Source organism: Danio rerio, chromosome 22 (genome assembly GCF_049306965.1).
Source record: "Danio rerio strain Tuebingen ecotype United States chromosome 22, GRCz12tu, whole genome shotgun sequence".
NCBI lineage: Eukaryota > Metazoa > Chordata > Actinopteri > Cypriniformes > Danionidae > Danio > Danio rerio.
In genome coordinates this window covers 2,964,786-2,991,616 of record NC_133197.1, presented here as the reverse complement: position 1 = coordinate 2,991,616, position 26,831 = coordinate 2,964,786, and the positions used below count along the sequence as shown (strand labels likewise).

Sequence of the window (26,831 nt, the reverse complement as noted above, 5' to 3'; positions counted from 1 at the left end):
AATCCGATGTTGCTTTGAAAAACTGGCTCAAAAAGTAAGCTGGATTACGTGATCACGGATCGCAAAAACAGGATTACTAAATCCAGATCAATTTGATCCGGATTAAACCTTTTGAAAAACCGGGCCCTGCTGATTACCCATCTAAATTACTAGACTCATCCAGTTAAACTCTGCTGTTATTTTGGGATTTCCGCCTGGATTTTGCCTACCCAGATATAAAAGCTTCCCAAATCCACATGCAGAGGTGTAAATGCAAAAATTTGGTATTATTTTAAAGAAAACCATTTGAGTTTTCATAAAACACTATTGAAAGTGTTTAAAATATCTGTATATGTCGTCTGTGTTATAATAAACACCTAAAATAGGAGGCGCTTTTTGTATTTTTTTTTTTTATAAACTCAAATGTGAAAGTGCACCGTTTAGGTTGTGTGTGGTCTAGCGTGCTGTAATTAATGTTGGTGGTTCCTGCACATGTCTGTAATCATAGGAAAAAAGAAACATGTCTCCACCATAATCTATGCAAAAGTTATTGTATTCCAACGGATGAGAGGTACAAGCCACAGGGATCAATGAACCAATGTAAAATACCCAGCTCGGGTATCCAAAGTACTGTGTATTTAAGTGTAAATGACTTTTTTACAGTGGGATAAAAACCAAAGTGATGCATATGTGCATAAAATATCGATTCTACACTTTCAAACCAAACCACTGCAATGCTAGCCCTTTAAATTGTAAAGCAAAATTCGATGTTTAACTGGTTTAATCTACGATTGTTAAGGTTTTTGCACACTGAATCTGAAATGTACAATTTTTCATTGTATTTAATTTTGATATTGAACCGATAACGACAGCATTAAAAATAGCAGTTGTCAGATCAGAATGGGGCCAAGTAGGAGCGCTCGCTCTGATCCTCCGAGCTCTGCCAAGGTTGTGGAATTTTCTAATTGAACCAAAACAAACGATTACAATTGGCTTAAGATTGGCAAGGAAAATTCGGCACATGCGTCAACCAGCAGAACTTGGGGGAAAAAAAGCATTTATCAGCCGATAACGATATGGCCGCCGATATATTGTGCATTCCTAAAATATGTGTTCAATCAAGCCCGAAATTAAACACCTGGCAAATCGTGACTTAAAGTTACTTTTCTTGAACCAGCAATTTTTTTTGTATGGAAGTGACAAGCCCCTTTCACACATACAGACCTTTCCGGAAAATATTTCGTAAAGGTGTGTATGTGTGAACAGGCCCTTTTTGGAAAATACCGGTAAATCCGTTCTGGCTATTTTCCGGAAAGAGAAGTTGCAACATTACTGGTAATTTGCCAGAATGCTGCACTGTGTGAACGCAGAAGTTTGGGAAGCTTGTTTAGTTTGGGAAATCCACCACCCCAACACATTTGTTTTTTTCTTCTTCGTTTATTACGCCCTTTTTGTTTCCCCTAGACTTGGGGCGTAATAATTGGCTACGTCTGTCGGGTTCTCCTTTGAGAGCTGAATCAATAAACTGATGTGCACCCCTGCTTATTACCCACCTAACTCACTAGACTTACTGATATCTGGTCTTCTGCAACAGTCCGACACGGTGGTCAAGTGTGTTTAAATATCGGCAAGTTCACATTTAATGTGACTCTTTCTTATATGAATGCGTAGAGAAAGCAAATGATTGAAACTCTCTCCACATTCAACACAAACGTACGGTCTCTCTCCAGTGTGAGTCCTGCTGTGCGCTTTGAGGGTTGGTGACTGACTGAACGTCTTGCCGCAGTGGGAACACTTGTACGGTTTCTCTCCAGTGTGAGTCCTCTCGTGTATTTTCAGGTGTATTAACTGATTGAAAGCTTTGTCGCAGTGTGAACACTTGTACGGTTTCTCTCCAGTGTGAATCCTCTGGTGCTGTTTCAAATGTTCAGCTGTGACAAAGCTCTTCCCACACTCGAAGCACACATGCTCTCTCACACCGCTGTGGATCTTCTGGTGTTTACTTAAATTCGACTGATGTGCAAATCTCTTTCCGCAGTCAGAGCATGAGTAGGGCTTATCCTTGCTGTGAACTCTGAAATGTTTCTTCTGATCTGAAATCCTCACAAACGTTCTGTCGCACTGACCACACTTGTACGGTTTCTCCCCAGTGTGGATCCTCGTGTGTGTGATGAGAGTCGACGACTGATTGAAGCTCTTCCCGCACTCAGGACACGTGTACGGTTTCTCCCCAGTGTGAATCCTCGTGTGAATTTGAAGATTACGCTTATTACTGAAACTCTTTCCGCACACAGAGCAAATCTCACCTCTGCTCTTCTGAGAAGCAGCACCTTTTGTCCATGCACGGGATTTTGGTTGTCTATTTTTGACACTCTGTCCCTCGCTCTCCTCCGTCTTGTCCGCCAGGTCTGAAATATTAAAATAGGTAAATCAATCAATTGTGAATGTGAATTAGAAGTACACAAAAGCAACACAGTGGTTAGCACAATCGCCTAATAGCAGGAAGGTTGCTGGATTGAGTCACAGCTGGGCCCGTTGGCATTTCTGTGTGGAGTTTGCATGTTCTCCATGTGTTGGCGTGGGTTCCCTCCGGATGCTCCGGTTTCCCCCACAGTCCAAACACATGCGCTATTGGTGAATTTATAAACTAAATAGGCCGTAGTGTATGTGTGCGAGTGTAAATGTGAGTGTGTATGGGTGTTTTCCAGTACTGGGTTGCAGCTGGAAGGGCATCCGCTGTGTAAAACATGCTGAATACTCTGAAAACTGGACTGACGCGGTTTCAATCCACTAAAACTTCTATGTTAAGCTGCTTTGACACAATCTACATAATAAAAGCGCTGTAAAAATAAAGATGAATTGAATTGATAAGTTGGTGGTTCATTCAGCTGTGGCGACCCTTGATAAATACGTGACTAAGCCGAAGGAAATACACAAAATTGTAATATTCTTAATCTCTTTCCATCAAGATTCATACTATTTTTAATGTTAAACGATCAAATATGTTTGTTTTTTTTCCACTAATATTCAAGACTTGCATTTAAAACATCAACATTTAAAAGGGATTTTTTGTAACCCTCATTTTAAATAATAAAGTTTTAAAAACGCAATCTGAAATGTTGCAATTTTGCAAATTGCAGTACAAATATATAAATAACACACAAACATGCACCTGAATACTAGTGTGTAACGCAGGTGTGGGCAAACTTGATCCTGGAGGGCCGGTGTCCTGCATAGTTCAGCTCCAACTCTATTCAAACAGACCTCCCTACAGAGTTCAAGTGATCTTGAAGACACTGATTAGTTTGTTCAGGTGTGTTTGACTAGTGTTGGAACAAAACTATGCAGGGACACCGGCCCTCGAGGATCAAGTTTGCCCATCCCTGGTCTAACGCCTCATTCACACTAGCAGCGACTTTGTAGCTGCCAGTCACTCTGGGTGGCCATCTGCTGCAACAGATGGACTGGGCAACCATTACTGCATCCAAAATAATGAAAAGCCTTGGAGTAATGATTGATGACCAGCTAAACTTCTCTGACCAAATCTCTAGAACTGCTCGATCGTGCAGATTCGCACTCTATAACATCAGAAAGGTCCGACCCTTCCTATCTGAACATGCAGCTCAACTCCTTGTTCAAGCTCTTGTTCTCTCCAGACTGGACTATTGCAACTCTCTACTATCCGGGCTCCCAGCTAGCTCTATTAAACCTCTTCAGAATGCAGCAGCACGAGTGGTCTTTAATGAACCTAAAAGAGCACATGTCACTCCGCTGCTCATCCGTTTGCACTGGCTGCCAGTTGCCGCTCGCATCAAATTCAAAGCTCTGATGTTTGCCTACAAAGTGACTTCTGGTTTTGCTCCTTCTTATCTGCTCTCACTTCTGCAGATCTATGTGCACTCCAGAAACTTGCGTTCTGTGAATGAACGTCGCCTCGTGGTTCCATCCCAAAGAGGGAAGAAATCACTTTCCCGAACTCTCGCGTTCAATCTGCCCAGTTGGTGGAATGAACTCCCTAACTGCATCAGAACGGCAGAGTCACTCGCTGTCTTCAAGAAAGACTAAAAACTCAACTATTTAGTCTCCACTTCCCTTAATAATCTGCAATTGCCTCTCTGACCCCTCCATTTACTACATTATAAAAAATAATAATAATAAAATAAATGACTACTGTTTTGCTTCTTACACTTTCTTTACATACCTGAAACTTGCCTACAGCACTTATTCATTGTTGCTCTTATAGTTGTGTAAATTGCTTTGTAAGTCGCTTTGGATAAAAGCGTCTGCTAAATGACTAAATGTAAATGTACAGCACACAGAACACAACTGGCCTCTGAGCAAGCTGAAAGAGGATCACGTGAACACTTGCAATTCTCTTAAACCTTTCAGAACTTTATTAATGATTATTTTGGCATGGACTTAATCCTACAGCGGTGGGCACAATTAACTGAAATAACACTGACATTATTAAACCCACCTTTAAGTGCTTAAACACCATTGATCGGTCACTGTGTCTATGTCTGTGATTGGTTACAATGGTCAGCTCTTCACACAGCATTTACAATGATGACTATATCGTTTTAAAGCCGTGTCTGTCAGAGGATCCATCTCTAAGATACAGATATATGTGGGTCTCACTATTCAATGACTGATCAGCTAATGATTTTATTTATTAGTTTTACTATTGAATTTTAACTGACTAAAAACCAGAGTTTGAGTTGCAAAGTTAATTAGGTGGGTTTTATATTCCAAACACATAAAAGGTCAAAAATAATACCGGTTGAAGTGCTTAAAGCTGCACAACCTCACTGTTGCTGAGCCTCACTGTAGAAGAGTGATGAATAAACACAAACCTATTAGTTCTTCAGTGTCTTCCTGTTTAATTCTGCAGGGTTCTGGATCACTCATCTTCTCACTGTCCTTCAATAAACTCTGTCTTTGTCTTTCACTGATGGCGGCAGAGCTTCAGGAGAACAAACAGAAATCTGATTCATTTACACTGATTGATGAAATAAAACATGATTATATCTTGTCTGACAGCTTTAAAATTAACTTAATGTGGCATTTTGTAGATCTTAAGACCCATGTATAATAAATGAGGGGAAAATGTGAACTATTGAGATTGCTATTTCAGCAGCTCTGATCATCTTGATGAGCCTCAGACTATTAACCAAGGGTCACCAACCCTGTTCCTGGAGAGCTACCTTCCTGCAGAATTCAGTCCCAACCCTGATCAAACACACCTGAACCAATTGATAGTACCTAAAGCAGCACTTGATAATTACAAACAGGTGTGTTTGGTCAGGGTTGCAACTGAAATATGCAAAGGAAGCTCTCCAGGAACAGGGTTGCTGACCCCTGCTATAAACACTCAGGATCAACAGCAGATCAGATACTGAATGTTTTCAGCGTAAACTTATTACTATTGTAATAACTTTAAAAACAATATATATATAAATATATTTTTATTAAAGCAATATCTAGGGTAAATAAGTAGTTATCCATACCAACAAAGTAATTGTCTGCAATAGCGCAACTGTGTGGTCTCCACAGAAACAAACTTCAATAAAATAAAATAAAATAAAATAAAGAGCAACACAAACCAATAATTTAGAGCTTTCAGTCTAAAACTTCACTCATATACTAAGTACATTCCCATTCCCGTTTCACCAAACATTAAAAACGGTACACACAGAAAAACACAAATAGTCCGTTCATGTATTCCTCTCAGAGCTCCTCCGCCTGCTGTATTGTTTTGGTCAGCAGACACACAGATAGAGGTGAACTCAATGCAGAAACTAGTCGCAGATTGTCGCTTTAATAAACTGTAAAGTGCGTTTTATTGTTGTGTAAACACGAGAAAAAGCGTCAACGACTCACCTTAGCTCTGAAGATTCGACGCTGGACGAACGCGTCAGTGCTGACGTCATCACGGCGAGGCGGGAGCAACGGAAAACCGTCAAAAAAGCGCCAAACTGTTGAAACCAAAAACATTTGCTAACATATACAAAAGCTATATTAATCCTCTTTCACACCGCAGCGAATGTCAAGCAGAGATACTGTTTATTGGGCAGTTAAAATTAAGAAGAAAACGTGAAACGTCATGGCTGACAGATATAACAAATATAAAACGTAAAATTATTTATCTACAATTGGTAAAATTAAGTTTTTTTTAACAAAATATCAAGAGATAATAAGTTTGAATTTGAAAACCACTGCCTGAAGCAAATAAAAATGTGTGTGTGTGTATATATACCCTGCTGAAAAATCCAGCTTAAACCAGCCTAGGCTGGTTGGCTGGTTTTAGCTGGTTGACCAGCCTGGTTTTAGAGGGGTTTTGGTCATTTCATTAAAATGACCAGCCAAATCCAGCTAAAACCAGCTTGACCAGCCTGGTTTAAGCTGGATATAGCTGGTTTTGGCTGGACTCCCAGCTTGGCTAGGCTGGTCAAGCTGGTTTTAGCTGGTCATCTCTCAGCCTGACCAGCTAAGACCAGGCTGGAAATGGCTGGAAACCAGCTTGGAAGTGGCCAAAGCCTGGTCGACCAGCTAAAACCAGCCAACCAGCCTAGGCTGGTTTAAGCTGGATTTTTCAGAAGGGTATATATATATATATATATATATATATATATATACACACACACACACACACACACACACACATACATACATACACTTTGGGCCCATTTGTGTCGTTTCAACGACACAGCCTACCTGAGTATTGTTGCTGACCATGTCCATCCCTTTATAAGCAGTGATCTTCTGATGGCTACTTCCAGCAGGATAACACACCATGTCATAAAGCTTGAACCATCTCAGACTGGTTTCATGAACATTACAATGAGTTCACTGTACTCAACTGGCCTCCACAGTCACCAGAGCTCAATCCAATAGTGCACCTTTGGGATGTGTTGGAATGGGAGATTGGTATCATGGATGTGCAGCCGACAAATCTGCAGCAACTGTGTGATGCTATCATGTCAATATGGAGCAAAATCTCAGGAATATTTCCAGTCCCTTGTTGAATCTATACCATGAAGGATTAAGGCAGGTATATATATATATATATAAACATAAACTGTATTATATATTTTTAATGTCTAGTTACTTTTCATTTACCCTGTAAATAGCCTTTGTAATTATATAAGGTTCTTTATACATGTTTATAAGGCCCCGGCCATGCATTATTATACTGTATGTGCAGTTGTAAATTGTTCTTGAACGTTTTTTGTAGATTTAATACATTTTAATATGAAGGTTTTTGATTAATCATGTTTTAATCATGAAAAAGTCTGTACCCACATTTCACATATAAATTTGTGCGTTCGCATGTTTAGTGAACGAGACCCACTGATGTTTCCAGTCCACAGTCTACATGCTTTTTGATTCATTTAAATACTCTTGACTTTATTTAATCATTCATCCTTCGGCTTAGTCCCTTTATTCATCAGGGGTCGCCACAGCGGAATGAACTGCCAACTGTGTAAATCATTTGCTGGATAAGTTGGCGGTTCATGTCACTGTGGCGACCCATGATAAATAAGGGACTAAGCCGAAGGAAAATTATTGAATTGAATATAATTGTGATGGAGTCCAAAACGAGTGGAGTTTATTAACATACAAACATTCACCTGGGCGAAGCAGTGGCACAGTTGATTCGACCCTCGGCTCAGTTGGCGTTTCTGTGTGGAGTTTGCATGTTCTCCTTGCGTTCGCGTGGGTTTCCCCCACAGTCCAAAGACATGCGGTACAGGTGAATTGGGTAGGGTAAATTGTCCGTAGTGTATGAGTGTGTGTGTGGATGTTTCCCAGAGATGGGTTGCACCTGAAAGGGCATCCGCAGCGTAAAAACTTGCTGGATGAGTTGGCGGTTCATTCCGCTGTGGCGACCACAGATTAATAAAGGGACTAAGCCAACAAGAAAATGAATATATGAATGAATGAAACATTCACCTACAAAATCTGATGTTTGTGAATACAGAGGAGAGATTTCAAGAAGGCAAACTAACAAAGGTCTTGACTAACAGAGCGCATGAATGCGTCTTCTCCTCTGCATGAACTAGAAGATGTTTCTGAAGGTTCGAAGGCCTAAAAAATGTCCTGCCGCACCGATCACACGCGTGTGTTCTCTGTCCAGTGTGGATCCTCTGGTGTCGTTTCAAGTCTCCAGCTGTGATAAAAGTCTTCCCGCACTCAAAGCACACATGCTCCCTCACGCCAAAGTGGATCTTCATGTGTCGATTCAGGTGCGATGACTGTGTGAAGCTCCTCCCACACTGAGTGCATGCGTACGGTTTGGGTTTCTCTCCAGTGTGAAGCATCTGGTGTTGTCTTAGTCTTGACTGCAGTGTGAAACTCTTTCCACACACAGAGCATAAATAAAGCTTCTCGTTCATATGAACGCTATAGTGGAGCTTCTCAACCTCACTCAGTTCTTCACTTTCATCCTCCACCATCAGATCTGCAAATTATATAAAGAGAAAAAGTTACTTTTTAAGAGAGAAATGGGAAGTAGGGGAACAAATGATTAATCGATGATAATTTAGCCTTGAGTATGACTTAAGCCTGGTTTATACTTCTGCGTCAAGTGACCGGTGTAATCCACGGCGCATGCAAGGTGCGTAGCTGTGCATTTATACTTATGTGCGCTGTCTCTGTCGGTCTGCATTAACACTTCCGAAACGCTAGATGGCAGTGAGGTGTAAATGTTCCTCTGTGTCGAGTTTCTTCGCTTCTGTTTTGCTTTTCCTGAACACTTCCTGAATGTACAAGTGGCTCAAACTCGCTCATTTTGAGGCAGGAACTGGCGGACGTGCAACAACTTTAACTATGAGGTAAACACAAAACAAAACTTTCCATCCGGAGCTTCTTCACGGGACTCCACACTTGTAAACATTCGCTACGCTGGGCTCGCGCCATTCGCGCGGCTCTCTGTCCCGCCCAGATTTATCAGCGCTACCAAGCTGACCAATCACAGAGCTTGCGCTACGCGTCGTTGCGACGTGTAGTTAAATTTTTTGAGAGGTGCACGTCAGTCACGCCGACGGCCACGGCGAAGGGCTATGCGTCAGTGCTGTAGCATACGCCAGCGTTTGACGCAGAAGTATAAATCAGCCTTTAGTAATAATTGCTGTTTTTTGTTAATGTAAGCCAGAGCGATCTCTGTGAAGCCTCTTTACCCGTCTTCGGTCAAAACTTTACTTTAGCCCAAGGTATTCAGCTGGCCAAGGCATGCTTGCTTTATGCATGACAGTGGAAGCAAGGCTAATTATGTCTTTTACCTCTGTTATCAACTGCACAATTATCCTAAATAGTATGATCTCGAAGAGCCGGATCTTTAGGTGATCTACCTACTGTGATTGTGTTTGGTGTGTGTTCGCAGAGAAGATGATTGATTGAAACTCTTCCCACACTCAGTGCAGTGATACGGTTTCTCCCCGGTGTGGATCCTCTCGTGTGTTTTCAGGAATCCCGAACGGCTGAATCTCTTGTCGCAGTGTGAACACTGGTAGGGTTTCTCTCCGGTGTGGATCATCATGTGAAGCTTGACACTGCATTTGTGCTTGAAAATCTTCCCACACTGAGGGCAGGTCAAATCATTTACCACTAAAAGACTATGTTCAGTTTCTTCTTCACTTTTGACCTGATGTTTCTCCTCATCTTCACTCAGCTCTTCACTCTCCTCCTTCACCATCACACCTGAAAGTTAGGTAAACAAGTTCATTTTAAGAGGCTAGTTTAAAAAATTGCTAAATGCGTTTAGGAGGATGTGTGAATAAAAAGTTTTGAAGAGTAATGAATAAACACAAACCTATTAGTTCTTCAGTGTCTTCCTGTTTAATTCTGCAGGGTTCTGGATCACTCATCTTCTCACTGTCCTTCAATAAACTCTGTCTTTGCAGATTTCTCTTCTTCCTGATGGTCTGATGCTCGTCTTCACTTGTAGACTGATGGGAATACTCCAGTATTTACACCTGAACTGAAGGAGGACGAGCTGCAAAATAATAAACAGAAAAATCTGCACAATTTACACTGCTTGATAAGAATAAATCATATTATATTTATACCTTGTAGATAATAATAGGTAATTACATAATTTACTTAAGTCTGTTAGTTATTTAGTTAGTTAGTTAGACTTTGTTAATGCCCGGAGGGAAATTTACATGTCACAGCAGAGCTCTCCATACTAAAAATAGATAAATAAGTTACATACATATAAAAACAATAATAAGATTACATTTCATACTGCACACCTTGGTTCCAAAAACAACGAGTAAACACTTGTACATATCCAATATCTAATTCAAGTTCAGCACAATTCATCTGGTATGACTTTGGTTATACAATCTGATCACTGTTGGTAAAAAAGACTTCCTGTATCTTTCTCTGTAGCCCCGGGGTTGAATTAATCTTGTACTAAAAGAGCTTGCACACGCTTGGACTGTATCAAAAAGGGGATGACTATCGTGGTTCATTATACTAACAAATTTGTCCAGCATTCGATCCTGTGCAATCTCTTCTATGGTAGGTAGTGCACCCCCCACAACAGAACCTGCCCTTTTTATGAGCTTATTTAATTTGTTTTTCTCCCTCTCCAACAGTCCCCCTCCCCAGCAGGTTACAGCATACAGAATCACAGAAGACACCACAGAGTCATAAAAAGTTTTTAACAGTGTCTGACACACACCACAGGACCTCAGTCGTCTTAATAAATGAATGCGGCTCTGACCCTTCTTATACACCTGGATTGTGTTTTCAGACCAATCGAGCTTGTTGTTCAAATATACACCCAGGTACCTATATGACGAAACGATCTCAATTTCTGACTCTTGTATAATTACTCTTGAAACCAACACAATCAATCTTATTAGTACATTTTAAGATGTCAGTATAATGAATGAAGTAAAAACAGGAACAGGAGCTTTTATAATATTAACGAGCCTCAGACTATAAACACAGCCATTGGGGATCAACAGATAGTCTAATTACTACTGTAATTTTTAAAAAGTGCATTTATATCAATATCTAGATTAAATGAGTAACGATACATAACAATATGGTAGTTTAAATGTTAGCACTAAATGTGTGGAATCTACAGAAACTGGACATTATAAAAACATTTCAATACATAAAGAGCACTACAAATATTTAACGTTTTCAGTGTCAAACTTCCTTCATATGGCAATATTGATATTCACAAATCATACTTAGCGATATTAGTAATCCAAACTGTAAAAAAAAAAAAAAAAAACGGTACACAATTGCCTAAACACAAACACTGAGCTCATATTGTCCTCTCGGAGCTGCTCTCTGCCTGCTGTATTGTTTTGGTCAGCAGACACACAGATAGAGGTGAACTCAATGCAGAAACTAGTCGCAGATTGTCGCTTTAATAAACTGTAAAGTGTGTTTTATTGTTGTGTAAACACGAGAAAAAGCGTCAACGACTCACCTCAGCTCTGAAGACTCGACGCTCAATGAAGGCGTCATTGCTGACGTGATCAAGGGGCGGGAGGGGAGGACCGTCAAGAACGCGCCAAAAAAAATCTTCTTGTCTTCTTCTTTTGATTGTTTTTTTTTTGCGGTTGGCAAACAGCTTTTTGGAGCATTAACCAAAGAAAATACTAACAAGCCAAAACAATTGACCCTTCGCTAAGCCCCGCCCTCCCTAGTTACTGTTGCTACACCTGTCAAGCCTGGCAGGCTTTTTACAATGTGTATGCGCCTTTCTCAGACATTCCCAGTAATATAATTAGTCATTTTTGGCGAACAGGCGAGATATCCGAGAAAGCCAGACATAAAAGGACTGCAGTATGCCTTACAGAAGTATATTAACGACTTAATAGGCAACCCAATAGAGAATAATTATAATAATTAAATAATTAATACTAATAATAATAATTAAAACTAAAGCCTTCCCTCCGGTCGTAGGTTTCTAGTATTAGGCTGTAAAATGAAACATTACAAAAATAGTTTCATACCACCAGCCATTAGACATTTAAATAAGACTTAAGCAGAGATGTTTCAGTGACCTGTATTTTTTAGATCATTTTAAATATTTACTTGGGGGAGGGGGAGGGGGGGGGGGGGGATGGGGCACTTAAAGTGATTATTTATTTATTCTTTATGTTTACGTTTTATGTCTTAATGTGCATTTGTTGTTGTTACTGTGTGAGTCGCTTTGTGTGGCACTGTTGAGAGATGAGGACTCTTGACTGCAAATCAAATCTACCTTCGCCCTGCTGAAAAATCCAGCTTAAACCAGCATAGGCTGGTTGGCTGGTTTTAGCTGGTCGACCAGGCTGGTTTTAGAGGGGTTTTGGCCATTTCCAGGCTGGTTTCCAGCCATTTCCAGCCTGGTGAAAGGCTGGGAGATGACCAGCTAAAACCAGCTTGACCAGCCTAGCCAAGCTGGGAGCACAGACAAAACCAGCTATGTCCAGCTTAAACCAGGCTGGTCAAGCTGGTTTTAGCTGGATTTAGCTGGTCATTTTCCAGCCTGACCAGCTAAGACCAGGCTGGAAATGGCTGGAAACCAGCCTGGAAATGGCTAAAACCCCTCTAAAACCAGCATAGTTGACCAGCTAAAACCAGCCAACCAGCCTAGGCTGGTTTAAGCCGGATTTTTCAGCAGGGCGGGTATAAATAAAGTAACCTACCTACCTACCTAGTCGCTTAGTTCAGCTTAGTTCATGATTTCTCTATTTTTAGCCAAAAAATCTGATAGATTGTTGTTGTGTAATGAAAAATAGCGTTACTAATCGACGAGGAAACACGCATGGACAGAGCTTTTACATAATTCATTCATAGAAAGAGCAGCCAGAAAGGGGAAATTGATGGATTTGTGCCGAATATTAGCATCATTGACCATAACAATGTACAGTAAGTTACCTATAACTGTCAGTATGTTTGCGTGTTCTTTATAAATGACTGAAAAACAGCTGCAGGTGATGTATATTGATCGCAAGTGCTCAGTTTGTGATCACATCTCTGTTTTGTTCTGTTGATTAGTGATTTCAAATATTCGTAGCTTGAAACAGATGGAAATATAAAGCTCAGTAAAGTTAGCAACAGATTCGCGATTCGTATTTCCCGTATCAATAACTCATGACCTATTCGCTATCCGCTTGTTAAGTGGTGACGTATGTAATACTGTCTCCGGGTCCAAGCCGCCATTCATTTGAGTTGAGAAATCATTCATTTACGATCACGTTTTATTCCTATCACACATTAAAGTTAATTTTATGTAAAACCATAGTGTACACAACAATCTCTGGGCTTGCTGCATAACAAAATACCAAAAATGTAACAATTTCTAAAAAAATTAATCACTTTCTGGTCATTGGATATTTGGCATGGACATATATATTGCGATTGTGATTTTTGAAAGAATTAAATTGCTTTGTAAATGTTTATTATTACCATTTCATGAGTCTCTCCATACAGTTGAATAGAGCGCTTTTTTATTATTATTATTGAACAACAAATATACAATTTAAACATGACATCCAAAAAAACACAAAACTAATAACAAACTAAAAAATAAATTACATAAATTAAATAAATAAGAAGACAATTCAACTTAAAGATCTTTACAATGATAATATTTTAACTTAACCAATTGACAGCAAGAATACTAATCAATTAACTTCAGCTCCTTTGCCACAATAATTGTATTTATACATTTTTCGCTCTTAATATATTGGAGCGATTCTATATACAAAAGAAAATCTGTAATAGCGACCTTTAAACAAGGTTTAGTGTTATTTAACCTGCTTTTATGAACATGAAATTTACCGAACAAAATTAAAAGATTCAATAAAAATTCCACAGACAAATTGTTTGAAACAAAATAAAAATAACATCTTTGGGGGTCAAATTGCAACTAAAACCTGATTTTTTTTGACATACAATGATAGATCTTACCAAATTTTTTTCGAATATTCACAATCATAAAAAAAGATGAATCAACGTCTCAGGGTGATGTTAACAGAAAGAACAGTTTCCATCCGTCTGCATAAATTTAGTTAATGTGTGATTACTAACATAAATGCTATGTAAAATTCTTAAATGTAGTTTCCTGTATTTATTACCTACGCAAAAACGAAAAGGAAGCAACCAAGCTTTTTTCCACACAATATCGTCGAAATATACATTCCAAATAAATTTCCTCTAGGTTTTAAGGCTGTATTTTTGAACAGTTGAATAGAGCGCTTTGACCCAGAAGCCGCTTCGTGTGACGTCACACTTAACATGCGGATTAGTTTGACTAACGTTACTATGGCGAGAGCTTAAACGGAACAGCTGGAGAACATGACTTGCTTTGTGTTTTTGTAGGAAGCACAGTTTAGATCTGTTTAGGGTAAGAGGTGTGTGAGTAATTGCTGTCGGTCACTGAATGTGTCAGGAATATTAAAGCAAAACCAACTTAGCTCCGCTCCATTAGCGCCCCTAACCAAACTTAATCCATGCTGGCGTTTCTCCTCCTGGCATTTAGGTTTTGAAAAGGGAAAACATTCCACCATCCCGACCAAACTTTTAAGATACCGGGTGTCAGATTTGCAAATCCATATGCACAACGCTATGGCCTGTTTCCTTCGCTCGAAAGCTTGACAGAGCCCCTGTGTGTAGCTACGGTTGCTAAGCAAGGTGGGTGGCAGTTTTTTGGTGTGGCTTAGCGAAGGGTCAATTGCTAATGGAGACAAAAAGCGATCTTAAGGCCCGTGCACACAGAGACGTTTTTTCCCTGCATTTTCCATCGACGTTTAACGCCTCGTAACTAAAGGCCGTCAATGTAATTGTGCACACCAACGCGCAAAACGCCAGGTGCAAAAGCGTAATTTAAAAAAAAACGTCAAAACCTTCTCCACCAATCAGATCGGCACCTTTGTTCACATGCACGGAGCTGCTGAAGTTACCGTAAACAGCACTTGGAGGCGCTCAAGCGCAAAACCGTCAATGCGAGCGCACATTGAAGAAGATGCCCAGAGGCGGTATGAATGTGGAGCTGCTTATAGCACTGATGCACAATAATCATTTCTTCATCGCTAGAGCTGGAGCTGCTGCTTGAACCATCCATGCTTGTTCGAGTCACCAGTAACTTTAACAAGCGTGTGAATTTCTGCTCCTCCACTTCTTCTGTGTTATAACCGGGTGTCAGAAGCTTATAGTTGTGCAGCGCCATCTAACGTCAAAAGAGTGATTTAGCATACTCTTCTGCTTGACGCCAGTGAAAAGCGCTTGGGTTTGAACACTGAAAAATGTCTCGTAAAACGCTGACGATAAACGCAAACAAAACGTCCCGGTGTGTGGGAGCCTTTAATCTCAGTCATGTGTGGGCTGAAGTATTGTTTATTAGGCACTTAAATCAATATATCACACTGTGTGCATCTAGTTTTGCAAATAACAGAGGTTAAAAGTGCAAAGTTTCTCTTGTAAACCTTGATGTGATAAAATATTAGCAGAATTACATGAATACGCACAAGAAAACTCAATATTATAGAAAAATAAAGGCCTACAATAATAAACCCTTCAGATTATGTTCGATGGTGAGGAACTCTATAGTAAACTGATCTAAATCACACAATGAAACTGATGTCAAAAGACACATTAAGGCTGCTTTCACACCTGTGAATCGATTCAGTTGTTCCGAAACAGAGATTACAATTGTTACATTGTTGCTCTTTGCTCTTGGAGCGGTTCGCTTTCACACTGCAAAGTTTCTAATCGGACCAAAAGAGCTAAAACAAGTCACGTGCGAGTAGGGTTGTAACGGTATGAATTTTTTACGGTATGATAATCGTCTAAAACAATACCACGGTTTGACGGTTTCGCGGTAAACGGTATGTTACAAATGTTACAAAATAATAGAACAGTGAAGCAAATTTGACTTTTTCCAAATAATATATTTTTAGTTACTATAAACAACACCACTTACAATGAACAAATAAAAAAATAAGAAAATAATAAATAATGTGTCAAAGTCCAAATAAAGTCCAAATAAACATGGTGCAAATCCTCAGTAAAAAAATAGATATAAATATTTGCTATACTATAAATAGTTACATAACGAAACTAGATTCAATATGGAACATCCATAGGTTTTATGTGCCAGCATGGATATGACTGTCTGTGGATATGGATTTGGATATGGTTGTCTGCAATGCAGACAAACAGCTGCATCATCATTTGCGTCTTTTGAAAACAGCAAGAGCAGCAGTTCGTCTTTGCTGTGTCACTGTTTTGTCATGTTTCTGTGCTGCTGTGCATGCAAAAGTACTTAGTATGAGAATTATTTCATGCAAAACTTTTTTTTTGCGTTTTATTTAGCCGTGCATAAATGTATGCCTATCTCTCATTCCGTGTTGTTTAAAAAGCTCATTGTTGGTCCACAAACAAAAGCGAAACTTATGCTTATTGGTTGTGATATAGCGAGTTTGAACCAATCTGGGCATGGAGGAGGGACAATGCATCAATGTATCATGTCTGGTTTGTCCGGAGACACAGTGACGAGCGTTTCTTTGTCAAATCAGCGTTGTCAAATTTTGATGATGTAACCGCACTGATTCCGGAGCCTCTGAAAGTCCGCGAATGTTATGTGATAAAGCACTGGAAAGCTGAGATTCTCTTCTTTATGCCAATCTTTGAATTGTATGAATGGGATGAGCGGATCAAAAGTTATTAAACATTTAAGAGCAATACTTATTTTTAGCCGCGGGCGGCTGTCTCGGTCTTTAAGGGTTAAAACCGTTGATATGCAATTGTTCATGGTATGATAATCGTGCACGTTCAAATCGTGGTAGACCGTCATACCAGTATATTGTTACAACCCTACGTGTGAGTAAACTCTCCTTACATTGGTCAGAGTGTCAGGGTTTATTTTGCAGCGTCCCGCTCAGCTGTCAGGAGAGGTGGTGGTTTGGTGGTGATTGACAGGGTGCGCGCACGATGTGTCTGAGGAGAAATGCGGTGGGGAGGGGTGAGAAGGGTGCGCGACGATGCCTATTTGAGGACCGGGAGGAAGACGCGAGATTACCGGGAGATCATCACTCGTTTGAGGGCATCCGGAGACTCCCGAAACTTCCTGCCCTACTCATAATTCTCTCTTCATATAGCCGCAAGCCTATTACATATCCATAAAACACTGTGATATAACCGTGCTTGAATCGGATCGCTTTTTTCACTGCAATCGAACTGCTCCAGGGTTCGTTTCAATTGAGCCGAGACCACCTCATTCAAGCGATCTCGGAGCGATTACCGCTTTATGGCGTGGAACAGAGCGCGATTGCCCTGTTCTCATATGCCAAACGAAACGCGCTAACTGGGCAAACGAGACACGTTCCGAAACAAAAGTGTAGGTGTGAAAGCACCCTAAAAGTTGTACGCAGACACTGATTGTTTCTTCAACGAGATACAAATATCTTATGATCATTAAGAAATCCCTGTGGTGGATCATCAAGTTTCTGATGGGGCTAAAGCACAGGTGTCAAACTGAGACGCAGCTCTGCACAGTTTAGTTCCAACCCTAATTAAACACACCTGATCAAACTAATTGAGTCCTTCAGGCTTGTTTGAAACCTACAGGTAAGTGTGTTGGAGCAGGGTTGGAACTAAACTGTGCAGGGCTTCGGCCCTCCAGGAATTGAGCTTGACACCCCTGGGCTAAAGGATAAGGCTTCTCCTTTGTATGAACTCTAAGATGGTACTTCAGCTCTGAAGGCCTTAAAAATGTTTTCCCGCACTGATCACACTTGTGTGGTTTCTCTCCAGTGTGAATGGCCATGTGTCGAGTGAGGTGTGATAACTGTCTGAAACTCTTCCCACACCGAGTACACGTGTACGGTTTCTCTCCAGTGTGAGTCATCTTATGCGCTTTCAGGGTGTGTAGCAGACTGAATCTCTTGTCGCAGAGTGAACACATGTACGGTTTCTCTCCAGTGTGAATCCTCTGGTGCTGTTTCAACTCTTTAGTCGTGATAAAACTCTTCCCGCACTCGAAGCACACAAACTCCCTCACACCGGTGTGGATCTTCTGATGCTCTCTTAGATTGGACTGTTGTCTAAAACTCCTCCCACACTCGGAGCACGAATACGGCTTCTCGTTTGTGTGAACTGTAAGATGTTTCTTCAGCTCTGCAGCACTCACGAATATTCTCCTGCATTGATCACATGAGTGCGTTTTCTCTCCAGAGTGAATCCTCTCGTGTTTCTTCAGGGATTCCGACCAAAAAAATCCCCTGTCGCAGTGGGAACACTTGTAGGGTTTCTCTCCAGTGTGAATCACCTGATGTTGCTTTAAATGTATCCGCCGTGTGAAACTCTTCCCACACACAGAGCATGGATAAGGCTGCTCCTCCTCTGTATGAACTCCTTCCCCCTCCTCCTCCATCAGGTCTGCAAATTAAGAAATTAAAGTTACATCGTAAAGATGCAGTACGTAAGATTGACACCCAGTGGTTGAACTAGGTATTGCAGTCCAAAATCGAAACACTTTTAATGACGCAAACGCAGGTTGCCAGATTGACAACACCAATGAACCTACATTGTGTCTGAACTACATGCGACTAAAGAAATATTCTCCATGCTAAAATTCGCATAAACTGAAAGCTGCAACTATTTTTTGTTCGTATTGTGACACAGTTCCTAGAAAAACGGAATATTAAATGAAAAAACAGTGGGAGTGACTTGATTTTTTCTACTGCGAGCTGATTGGGTGTAGTAAAGTAGGCATTTCCAGTGCTTAATTTGTAAATTGCGAGGTCTCGGAACAGATCGGGGTAACTGATCCGGCAAGTCACCTAAGGAGGGAGAGGTGTCATGGACAAAAGTGGAGAGTGGGGTCGGGTCGTGTATTTGGGGTTTTGTGGACGAAAGTGAAGAGGGTTGGGGGGGTCGTGGAAGAAAGTGAAGAGCGGGGCAGGGGTGTATGTTAGAAGGAGGATTGGTTAAACGAGGTGCCGGATTAGATTTCAGAAGTGTCAGATCTGGCTTGTTCCGGCACAATACAAGCTCTGAGCTTTTCATTCAGAAAGATCAGGAAAAGTGTTCGAGCAGAGTTACAACTTAACAGACGACCCCTGCTCCCCATTTCTGTTTGCTGCCAAAGGGAGATATATTGAGCTGCAGACTCGCAGACCCACACACGTTTCAGCACACATAATCCAGGACACACAATCTAGGCAGGGGCGAATCTTATATGGTTAATGATGGATCAGGAGCATTATAACCACCTACTTTATTTCAGAAATATGGCGATCGAGACCAGTTTAGAGTTTCCCATGCATTCATTCATTTTCTGCTGCTTTTTCAGGGCCGGGTCCTGGGGGCAGCAGTCTTAGGAGAGAACATCAGACTTTCCTCTCCTCACCCTCACTTCCTCCAGCTCCTCCAGGGGGATCCCGAGGCGTTCTCAGGCCGGCCAAGAGACATTGTCCCTCCAGCATGTCCTGAGTCTTCCCCGAGGCCTCCTCCTGGTGGGAAACCACCTTGGGTAGGCGACCCGGAGGCATCAGCAACAGATGCCCGTGCCAACTCAGCTGACTACTCTTGAGTTGGAGAAGCAGCAGCTCTACTCCGAGCTCCTCCCGGGTGTCAGAGCTAGAGTACTTGAATGGGAGAGTTTCCCATATCAGTCATATTTCATTATTATTTAGTAACGATCATTTTAACATCAGTCCAATTCAGATCGTTTATACATCTCTGAAAAATGTTTCAGCAAAGCCAGCAAACGAGTATCTGCTATACTGACTCTGTCAGATAAAGGACTGATCATCTATGACACAGGTGTCAAACTCAGTTCCTGGAGGGCCGCAGCTCTGCACAGTTTAGTTCCAACCCTAATTAAACACACCTGATCAAACTAATCGAGTCCTTCAGGCTTGTTTGAAACCTACAGGTAAGTGTGTTGGAGCAGGGTTGGAACTAAACTGTGCAGGGCTTCGGCCCTCCAGGAATTGAGTTTGACACCCCTGATCTATGATGACTGATAGAAAACTGTTCAGTCTATTATATTAATTGGTCATTAGAAACAATGTCTCAATCGCCATAATTGTAAAAAAAAGTATACACTACTGTCTATTGTGTACACTATTTATTAATATACATAAAAATATATTGATGACGAGGTCTTAGAAGACATTAATAACATTAACATGCATCTGAACCATAAATGGTTCGCCCCGGCCTATATCGTGTGTGGGTCTGCAGCTAGATATTATTGGCCAAAACTGACAGTTGGAGTGGCGTTGTCAAGTATGTAAGCCATGCTCAATACTGCAAACAGAAGTGCAATTTCAATTGAATTTTTTCCCCTTATTATGTCATTCACAGATGAAATGATCACCACAATCTAGCAATGTGAGCTGAAAAAAATCAATTTGGTTTGTTTTTAATGATGATGGCGATCCCAACTTCCTGGCGTACAGCACACCTATAAAGTAAATGTACTGTTGACTGGAAAAATTCATTTTAACTGAAGCATACTGGGGCGAAGCAGTGGCGCAGTAGGTAGTGCTGTCGCCTCACATCAAGAAGGTCGCTGGTTCGAGCCTCAGCTCAGTTGGCGTTTCTGTGTGGAGTTTGCATGTTCTCCCTGCGTTCACCTGGGTTTCCTCCGGGTGCTCCGGTTTCCCCCACAGTCCAAAGACATGTGGTGCAGGTGAATTGGGTAGGCTAAATTGTCCGTAGTGTGTGTGTGGATGTTTCCCAGAGATGGGTTGCGGCTGGAAGGGCATCCGCTGCGTAAAAACTTGCTGGATAAGTTGGCGGTTCATTCTGCTGTGTCGACCCTGGATTAATAAAGGGACTAAGCCGACAAGAAAATGAAATGAAGCATACTAAAGCAATTAATGGAAATGAGGCCCTACTCTTTGTGACCTTATAGATCTTATATACACACAAATAGCTTGTGACACACCAAAAGACAAAGGAAAACAAATAACCGTATCAAATAGTGCTTTTAAATATGGGTTATCAATTCCACAATTATGATAATCTAACCTAGAAGGGCTGGATCTCTAGATGATCTACTTACTGTGAATGTATTTTGTGTGTTTTTGTAGAGAAGATAAATCTTTGAAGCTCTTCCCACAATCAGTGCAGTGATACGGTTTCTCTCCGGTGTGAATCCTCTCGTGTGATTTCAGGTTTCCTGAATGTATGAAACTCTTGCCGCATTGATCACATTTGTGTGGTTTCTCTCCGGTGTGAGTCCTCTCGTGTGTTTTCAGGTACCCTGAATGTCTGAATCTCTTGTCGCAGTGTGAACACTGGTAAGGTTTCTCTCCGGTGTGGATCATCATGTGATGATTGAGATGGTATTTGCGATCGAAACTCTTTCCACACTCAGTGCAGGTCAAACCTTTTTCCACAGTTCTTTTCACCGAAACACTATGTTCAGTTTCATCTTCACTTTTGACCTGATGTTTCTCCTCATCCTCACTCAGTTCTTCACTCTCCTCCTTCACCAGCACATCTGAAAATTCAATGATTAAGTTATATGTTAAGATTTTAAGATTCGCTCTATCATGCAGTCTTGCGTGTGCTGCAACATATCAAAAACAGGAGTTCTCTGCTACAAAGAGTGTATTACATCACACAAAAAATAAAGCGATAATTCTAAAAAATCTACAATTTTTTAACTTTTGATTTGCAGCTCCGCCATATGGGAAGTCTCCTGGGGGAGGTTCAACCAACTCGGAGTTCAAACTTGAACTCTGAGGCCCCGTTTACACTAATGCAATTCCGTTTTAAAACGCATAAGTTTTGCTACGGTTACACCATCCGGAGTTCTCGAGCGCTGAAAACAGAGCGTTTTGGAAACGCTGGAGAGGCCGTTTTCATTCTGAAACGCTGCTGCTCCGTCTCAGTGTGGATGGGGGAAAACGGAGACATCTGAAAATGGAGGTGGGGCTGCTGAGATTCGCCAACCTGATTGGGGCTTTTGTGTCATTGCTTATCCTTCCCTTATTCGTCAAGCCTCTATCACATGACTATAACACATGGCTTTAACGCTACCGGAAGACAGCAGACCAGCCTTCACTGTAAACAACAACATGGGCACAGAAATGGGAGCGTTGTTTACACTATTGTCTGTTTTAGGCGCCATTGCGCAGTTATTCATTTGTTACGTTTAGTAACAACTCGACCTCGTCGTCTGTCCACAAAAACACCTCTCTTGCTTTCTTTGCCATCGCGTTCATTGTTCAACCGGCGTTTGCTGACTAACAATAAACAAATGTTGAGCGAGACACATGCTTCCTGTTTATACTAGAACACGCATCCCCAGATTCCGCGAACGGTCATGTGATATACGTTTTTGGTGGCGTAGTGTGGACGGAGATATGTTCAGAAACGCTAGGTGAAACGCTAGTGTGGACGCGGATGGTTTTTGATCTAAAACGCCGATTTTAAAACTAAAACACTCTAGTGTAAACGGGGCCTGAGTAAATTTACAGAGAGATTGAAAACTCTTGAGTTTTCGGTTTTAGAATAGCTGATCTGAGTTAGGTCATTTAACTTTGAGTAGACCAACTTAAAGTTAAGCGTGCACACCGTGACTATGGCAACATCTGAAAAAAAGAGATCAGCATTCCTTTCTCCAGCTGAACTTGATCTGCTCATGCAAAGTTATAGCAAATATGACCATATATTTTAAAAAAGCAACACCACTGCATCAGTGAAACAGAGACAGTGAGCATGGGAAAACAGCTGCTCAAGTTAATGCGCAATTTTACATCTAAAGTATTGAAATATTTAAGTATAATAAAAAAATTAATGTTATGTGTGACGGTTTTAAAATGTTTATACATGTTCCCACTTTTATACTCGTTGATCAGTTTTAATGGATTTAACAGTGCACTTGTGCGTCTTTATTATTGATCAAATGATAGAGGTTGATATGACACTATAGGCTGATTTATACTTCTGCGTCAAACGCCGGCGTATGCTACGGCGCTGACGCATAGCCCTTCGCCGTGGCCGTCGGCGTCGCTGACGTGCACCTCTCAAAAATTGTAACTACACGTCGCAACGACGCGTAGCGCAAGCTCTGTGATTGGTCTGCTTGGTAGCACTGACGAGTCTGGGCGGGACCGAGAGCCGCGCGAATGGCGTGAGCGATTGTTTACAAGTGTGGAGTACCGTGAAAGAGCTCCGGATGGAAAGTTTTGTTTTGTGTTTACCTCATAGTTAAAGTTGTTGCACGTCCGCCGGTTCCTGCCTCAAAATGAGCGAGTTTGAGCCACTTGTACATCCAGGAAGTGTTCAGGAAAACAAAACAGCAGCGAAGAAACTCGACACAGAGGAGCATTTACACCTCACTGCCAGCTAGCGTTTCGGAAGTGTTAATGCAGACCAACAGAGACAGGACACTTGACGCAGAAGTATAAACCAGACTTTAGAATGTAAGCAGAAATAAACAATAGTTTTTAGAAAGAATAATAAGCTCATTAATCTTTAACAGTACATGTCAAAGGTCAGTGAATTTAAGCTAATTATTTATTAAAAAGTAGCGTTTCCATCCAATGAATCAAGTCGAACAAAATCGTCACTTCCTGATTAACTGGCGCTAAATATCAACAGAAAAAACAGAATTTACTGTGGTAGAAGAAGCTGCGTCAATCTTTTCTTTACTTAATAAATGTACTTGCGCCTCAGAAGACAATGCTGACACACAATGAACACGTGGGGGCGTTTGAAGCCATGAGACGCGGAGAACAGATGGTTTTGACACTCTGACACATTAATACTGAAACAGCTAGGGCAGTTACAATGCACTTAAGCCTGCTGGTTTGTCTATTTACAAACATTTTTACCATCATCTCTTATAACAAACCTTTTTTAATGCACATACTGTAATTTGTGCAGTAAAAGTGTTTCCATCACACTTTATGCGCATCTTTTCTTATCGACAAAAAGTTTATCCTACTCAGTTATGTGCGCGTTTTTGTGCGTATTTTCAAAAGTTATGTGCATCTTGACGTTTCCATCAATCGTTTTTATCGCATATTCAAAATTAGCATTAAAATAGGTGAGTGGAAACATAAGGCTAAGGCAAGTAATATCCCTTTGTCTTAAAAAAAGGGGAGGAGACCAACAGAAACTCTGAGTTTAGACATTTAAACCTGCTCCTGACCAGGTTAGGTTCACAGATTAAGTTACCACAGTAACTATCTCTGAGTTAAAGTTACCTCTCTTTCAGAAACAGGCTTGACTTACCCTGCTTTCTCGAGTTTGACAAACCTGCCATTTTGAAACGGAAAACCCAGAGTTTCTCTCATTTCAGGGTTAAAATACTCTTGAGTTTTCACTTAACCTCCTTCCTGAAACGGGCCCCTGGTTGTCCAAATAAAGAAACCAAATTTTCTCTACCGAGCAGCAGAACACAGTGCTGAACATGTGCTTACTAATAATATGATGTTTGATGCATTCAAGAGGCGTTTTCTTTGAGAGGAGTTATGATTATTACTTCTTACTCAACCCTTAGGTTTCTTATTGGTTCAGCATCTCTCCATTAGCATTATGACTGTGTGGTTCCACCAGTCCCCAGATGAACCACAAGCATTTAAAGCCCCGATAGACCAGTGTGTGGTGTGCGCTCTGCCTCGACGTACCTTTTGTGCTCCACACAATTTTTTGACATGCTTAGGATGTTTAGTAATTCATTATCTGTTTACCGTGTTAACTCAAGTTTGCTTGTTGAACTTTGTTGGCGTTCCATTCTACACTGAGCCTTTGATCGTCTTGTTAGGTTTGTTTTAGTTTAGATGGATTTTTGTTAGATTAGTTTGAGTGTTTTGCCACCCGTGTTGTTTTGTAGTGTAATTAGTTTAGTTCGGGTATCATGTACACTGAAGATCTAGATTTTTATTTTCATTATTTCTTTTTGTCGCCTAGTTTAGACGTTAGATTTAAGGATTGTTTTGTTAATTTCTTTGATTTGGCTTACACTCATGGTTTTTGTTTAAAGAGAATAATTGTCAATGTTCATTTATTTTTATTGATTTATTATTGTTACATATTGACTAAAGTATTGAGTAAAAAAAGTTTCAAGAAATGATTCCTGCCTCATCCTTGATCTGTTGCACACATTACACCTGTCTCACCTAAATGTTACAGCATCCAGGGCCGGAGTGGGAGTCCTTTTCAGCCCTGGAGTTTCAAGCCTCAGACCGGCCCACCTCAGTTCACGACTGACTATATTAAAATAAGGCCATTTCCAATTTAGTTTCTAATGACACTATCACGTCTTTTTTTTTTGAGAAAACAGCTGCTTTAGAACTTCAAATGTTCAACAACCCTAACAGTATTATATGTCTTAACAATAAAAATGGGAAAAAAAAAAGAATTACTCAGACGAGGATCGAACCCGGGTCTGCGGGTCGAAAACTAATGTGCTATCCACTGAACCACAACAGCTGTTCAGTAACCTGCAGGCTGCAACTTGCTTCCTGAGCTGCGAGAAAATAGATAAAAAGAGTAGAGCTGCGGTGAAATAATGAATAAAAAGGCTGTGGTCAAGTAAAAAGATAAATAAATTTAAAAAGTGTGACTGCTGAGAGCAACCGATTCTGGAGCTAGGGATACCGGCCCTCGCGGCCAAAAAACGGACCGGCCCACCAGGAATTCTCCCGGTCCTCCCGATTAGCCAATCTGGGCCTGACAGCATCCCACTTAAACATCTTAAACTCGTAACAAGCGGGTAAAATTAAAAGTTTCAGCACATGTGTCTGACTGCTTGTATATAATGACAAAACTGTAAACATGAAGAAAAATTGAGAATGCAGTGCCTTTTCCTAAAACAAACATGGATAATAACAATATCAAACAAATGTTGATATAGAAACGGAACTAAAACTGAGTTTCATAGTTTCTTTAGCCTCATTTTTTAAGAGTAATGAATAAACACAAACCTATTAGTTCTTCAGTGTCTTCCTGTTTAATTCTGCAGGGTTCTGGATCACTCATCTTCTCACTGTCCTTCAATAAACTCTGTCTTTGCAGATTTCTCTTCTTCCTGATGGTCTGATGCTCGTCTTCACTTGTAGACTGATGCGAATACTCCAGTATTTACACCTGAACTGAAGGAGGACGAGCTGCAAAAGAAGAAACAGAGAAATCAGCTTAATTCAATCTAATTGAATCAATAAATCATTATGATGGTTTTGTCTTGTAGATGAGACAATAAGTGATTACATTACTTGCTTAAGTCTATTGAAAGTAGTCTGCTATTAGTAGATCTGGAGGCATCAGTATAGGGAATAAAGTAAAAACATTAACTACAGACAAGAAATAAAGAGGATTTCAGCAGCTCTGTTAATATTGATGAGCCTCAGACTATAAACACCCAAGAAACAGCAGCAGATCAGCTCATTTTATACTGTTTGCAGGATGAATAATGTAGTTTAAGAAATCTATATATACATTAAATACCTAATATTCATATACTACAAAAACTCTGATCGCCAACAGATAGACGTGGCAAAGAAACTAGCAAATCATAAAACCCTAACAAAAATAGCGAGTGTTTTTGTGTAAAACTTCAGATGTCTGCTAAACTACATTCCTCTTACATTCATAGTTCATATTTTGCGATGCTCCAATCATTAAAAACGGACACACAAACAGAAAAACACGAACACATTCACTCACATTGTCCTCAGAGCTCCTCCGCCTGCTGTATTGTTTTGGTCAGCAGACACACAGATAGAGGTGAACTCAATGCAGAAACTAGTCGCAGATTGTCGCTTTAATAAACTGTAAAGTGTGTTTTATTGTTGTGTAAACACGAGAAAAAGCGTCAACGACTCACCTCAGCTCTGAAGACTCGACGCTGGATGAACGCGTCAGTGCTG

General features: G+C 40.7%; 3 protein-coding genes across 4 annotated transcripts; all 3 read right to left on the bottom strand.

Annotated features, from left to right (window-relative positions):
* Positions 1-1,396: 1,396 nt before the first annotated feature.
* Positions 1,397-5,879, bottom strand: zgc:174224. Its single transcript, NM_001111090.2, has 3 exons — positions 5,860-5,879; positions 4,833-4,942; positions 1,397-2,387 (listed from the first exon to the last, which is right to left on the bottom strand). Exons 2-3 carry the CDS (start codon positions 4,885-4,887, stop codon positions 1,597-1,599), a joined length of 846 nt encoding a protein of 281 aa, NP_001104560.2. The 5' UTR covers positions 4,888-4,942; positions 5,860-5,879; the 3' UTR covers positions 1,397-1,596.
* A 1,687-nt stretch (positions 5,880-7,566) lies between these two features.
* On the bottom strand, positions 7,567-11,458 carry si:dkey-20i20.2. Of its 2 annotated transcripts, none has more exons than XM_073936178.1 (4): positions 11,432-11,458; positions 9,791-9,973; positions 9,330-9,678; positions 7,567-8,440 (listed from the first exon to the last, which is right to left on the bottom strand). In XM_073936178.1, exons 2-4 carry the CDS (start codon positions 9,843-9,845, stop codon positions 8,422-8,424), a joined length of 423 nt encoding a protein of 140 aa, XP_073792279.1. In that variant the 5' UTR covers positions 9,846-9,973; positions 11,432-11,458; the 3' UTR covers positions 7,567-8,421. The 2 variants fall into 2 exon arrangements, with proteins under 2 accessions (XP_073792279.1, NP_001410664.1); NM_001423735.1 differs by having other exon boundaries at positions 9,334-9,678; positions 11,432-11,453.
* A 2,639-nt stretch (positions 11,459-14,097) lies between these two features.
* LOC131554432 (oocyte zinc finger protein XlCOF6.1-like) lies at positions 14,098-26,810 on the bottom strand. Its single transcript, NM_001423737.1, has 4 exons — positions 26,789-26,810; positions 25,890-26,072; positions 21,011-21,451; positions 14,098-18,372 (listed from the first exon to the last, which is right to left on the bottom strand). Exons 2-4 carry the CDS (start codon positions 25,942-25,944, stop codon positions 17,540-17,542), a joined length of 1,329 nt encoding a protein of 442 aa, NP_001410666.1. The 5' UTR covers positions 25,945-26,072; positions 26,789-26,810; the 3' UTR covers positions 14,098-17,539.
* Positions 26,811-26,831: the final 21 nt, after the last annotated feature.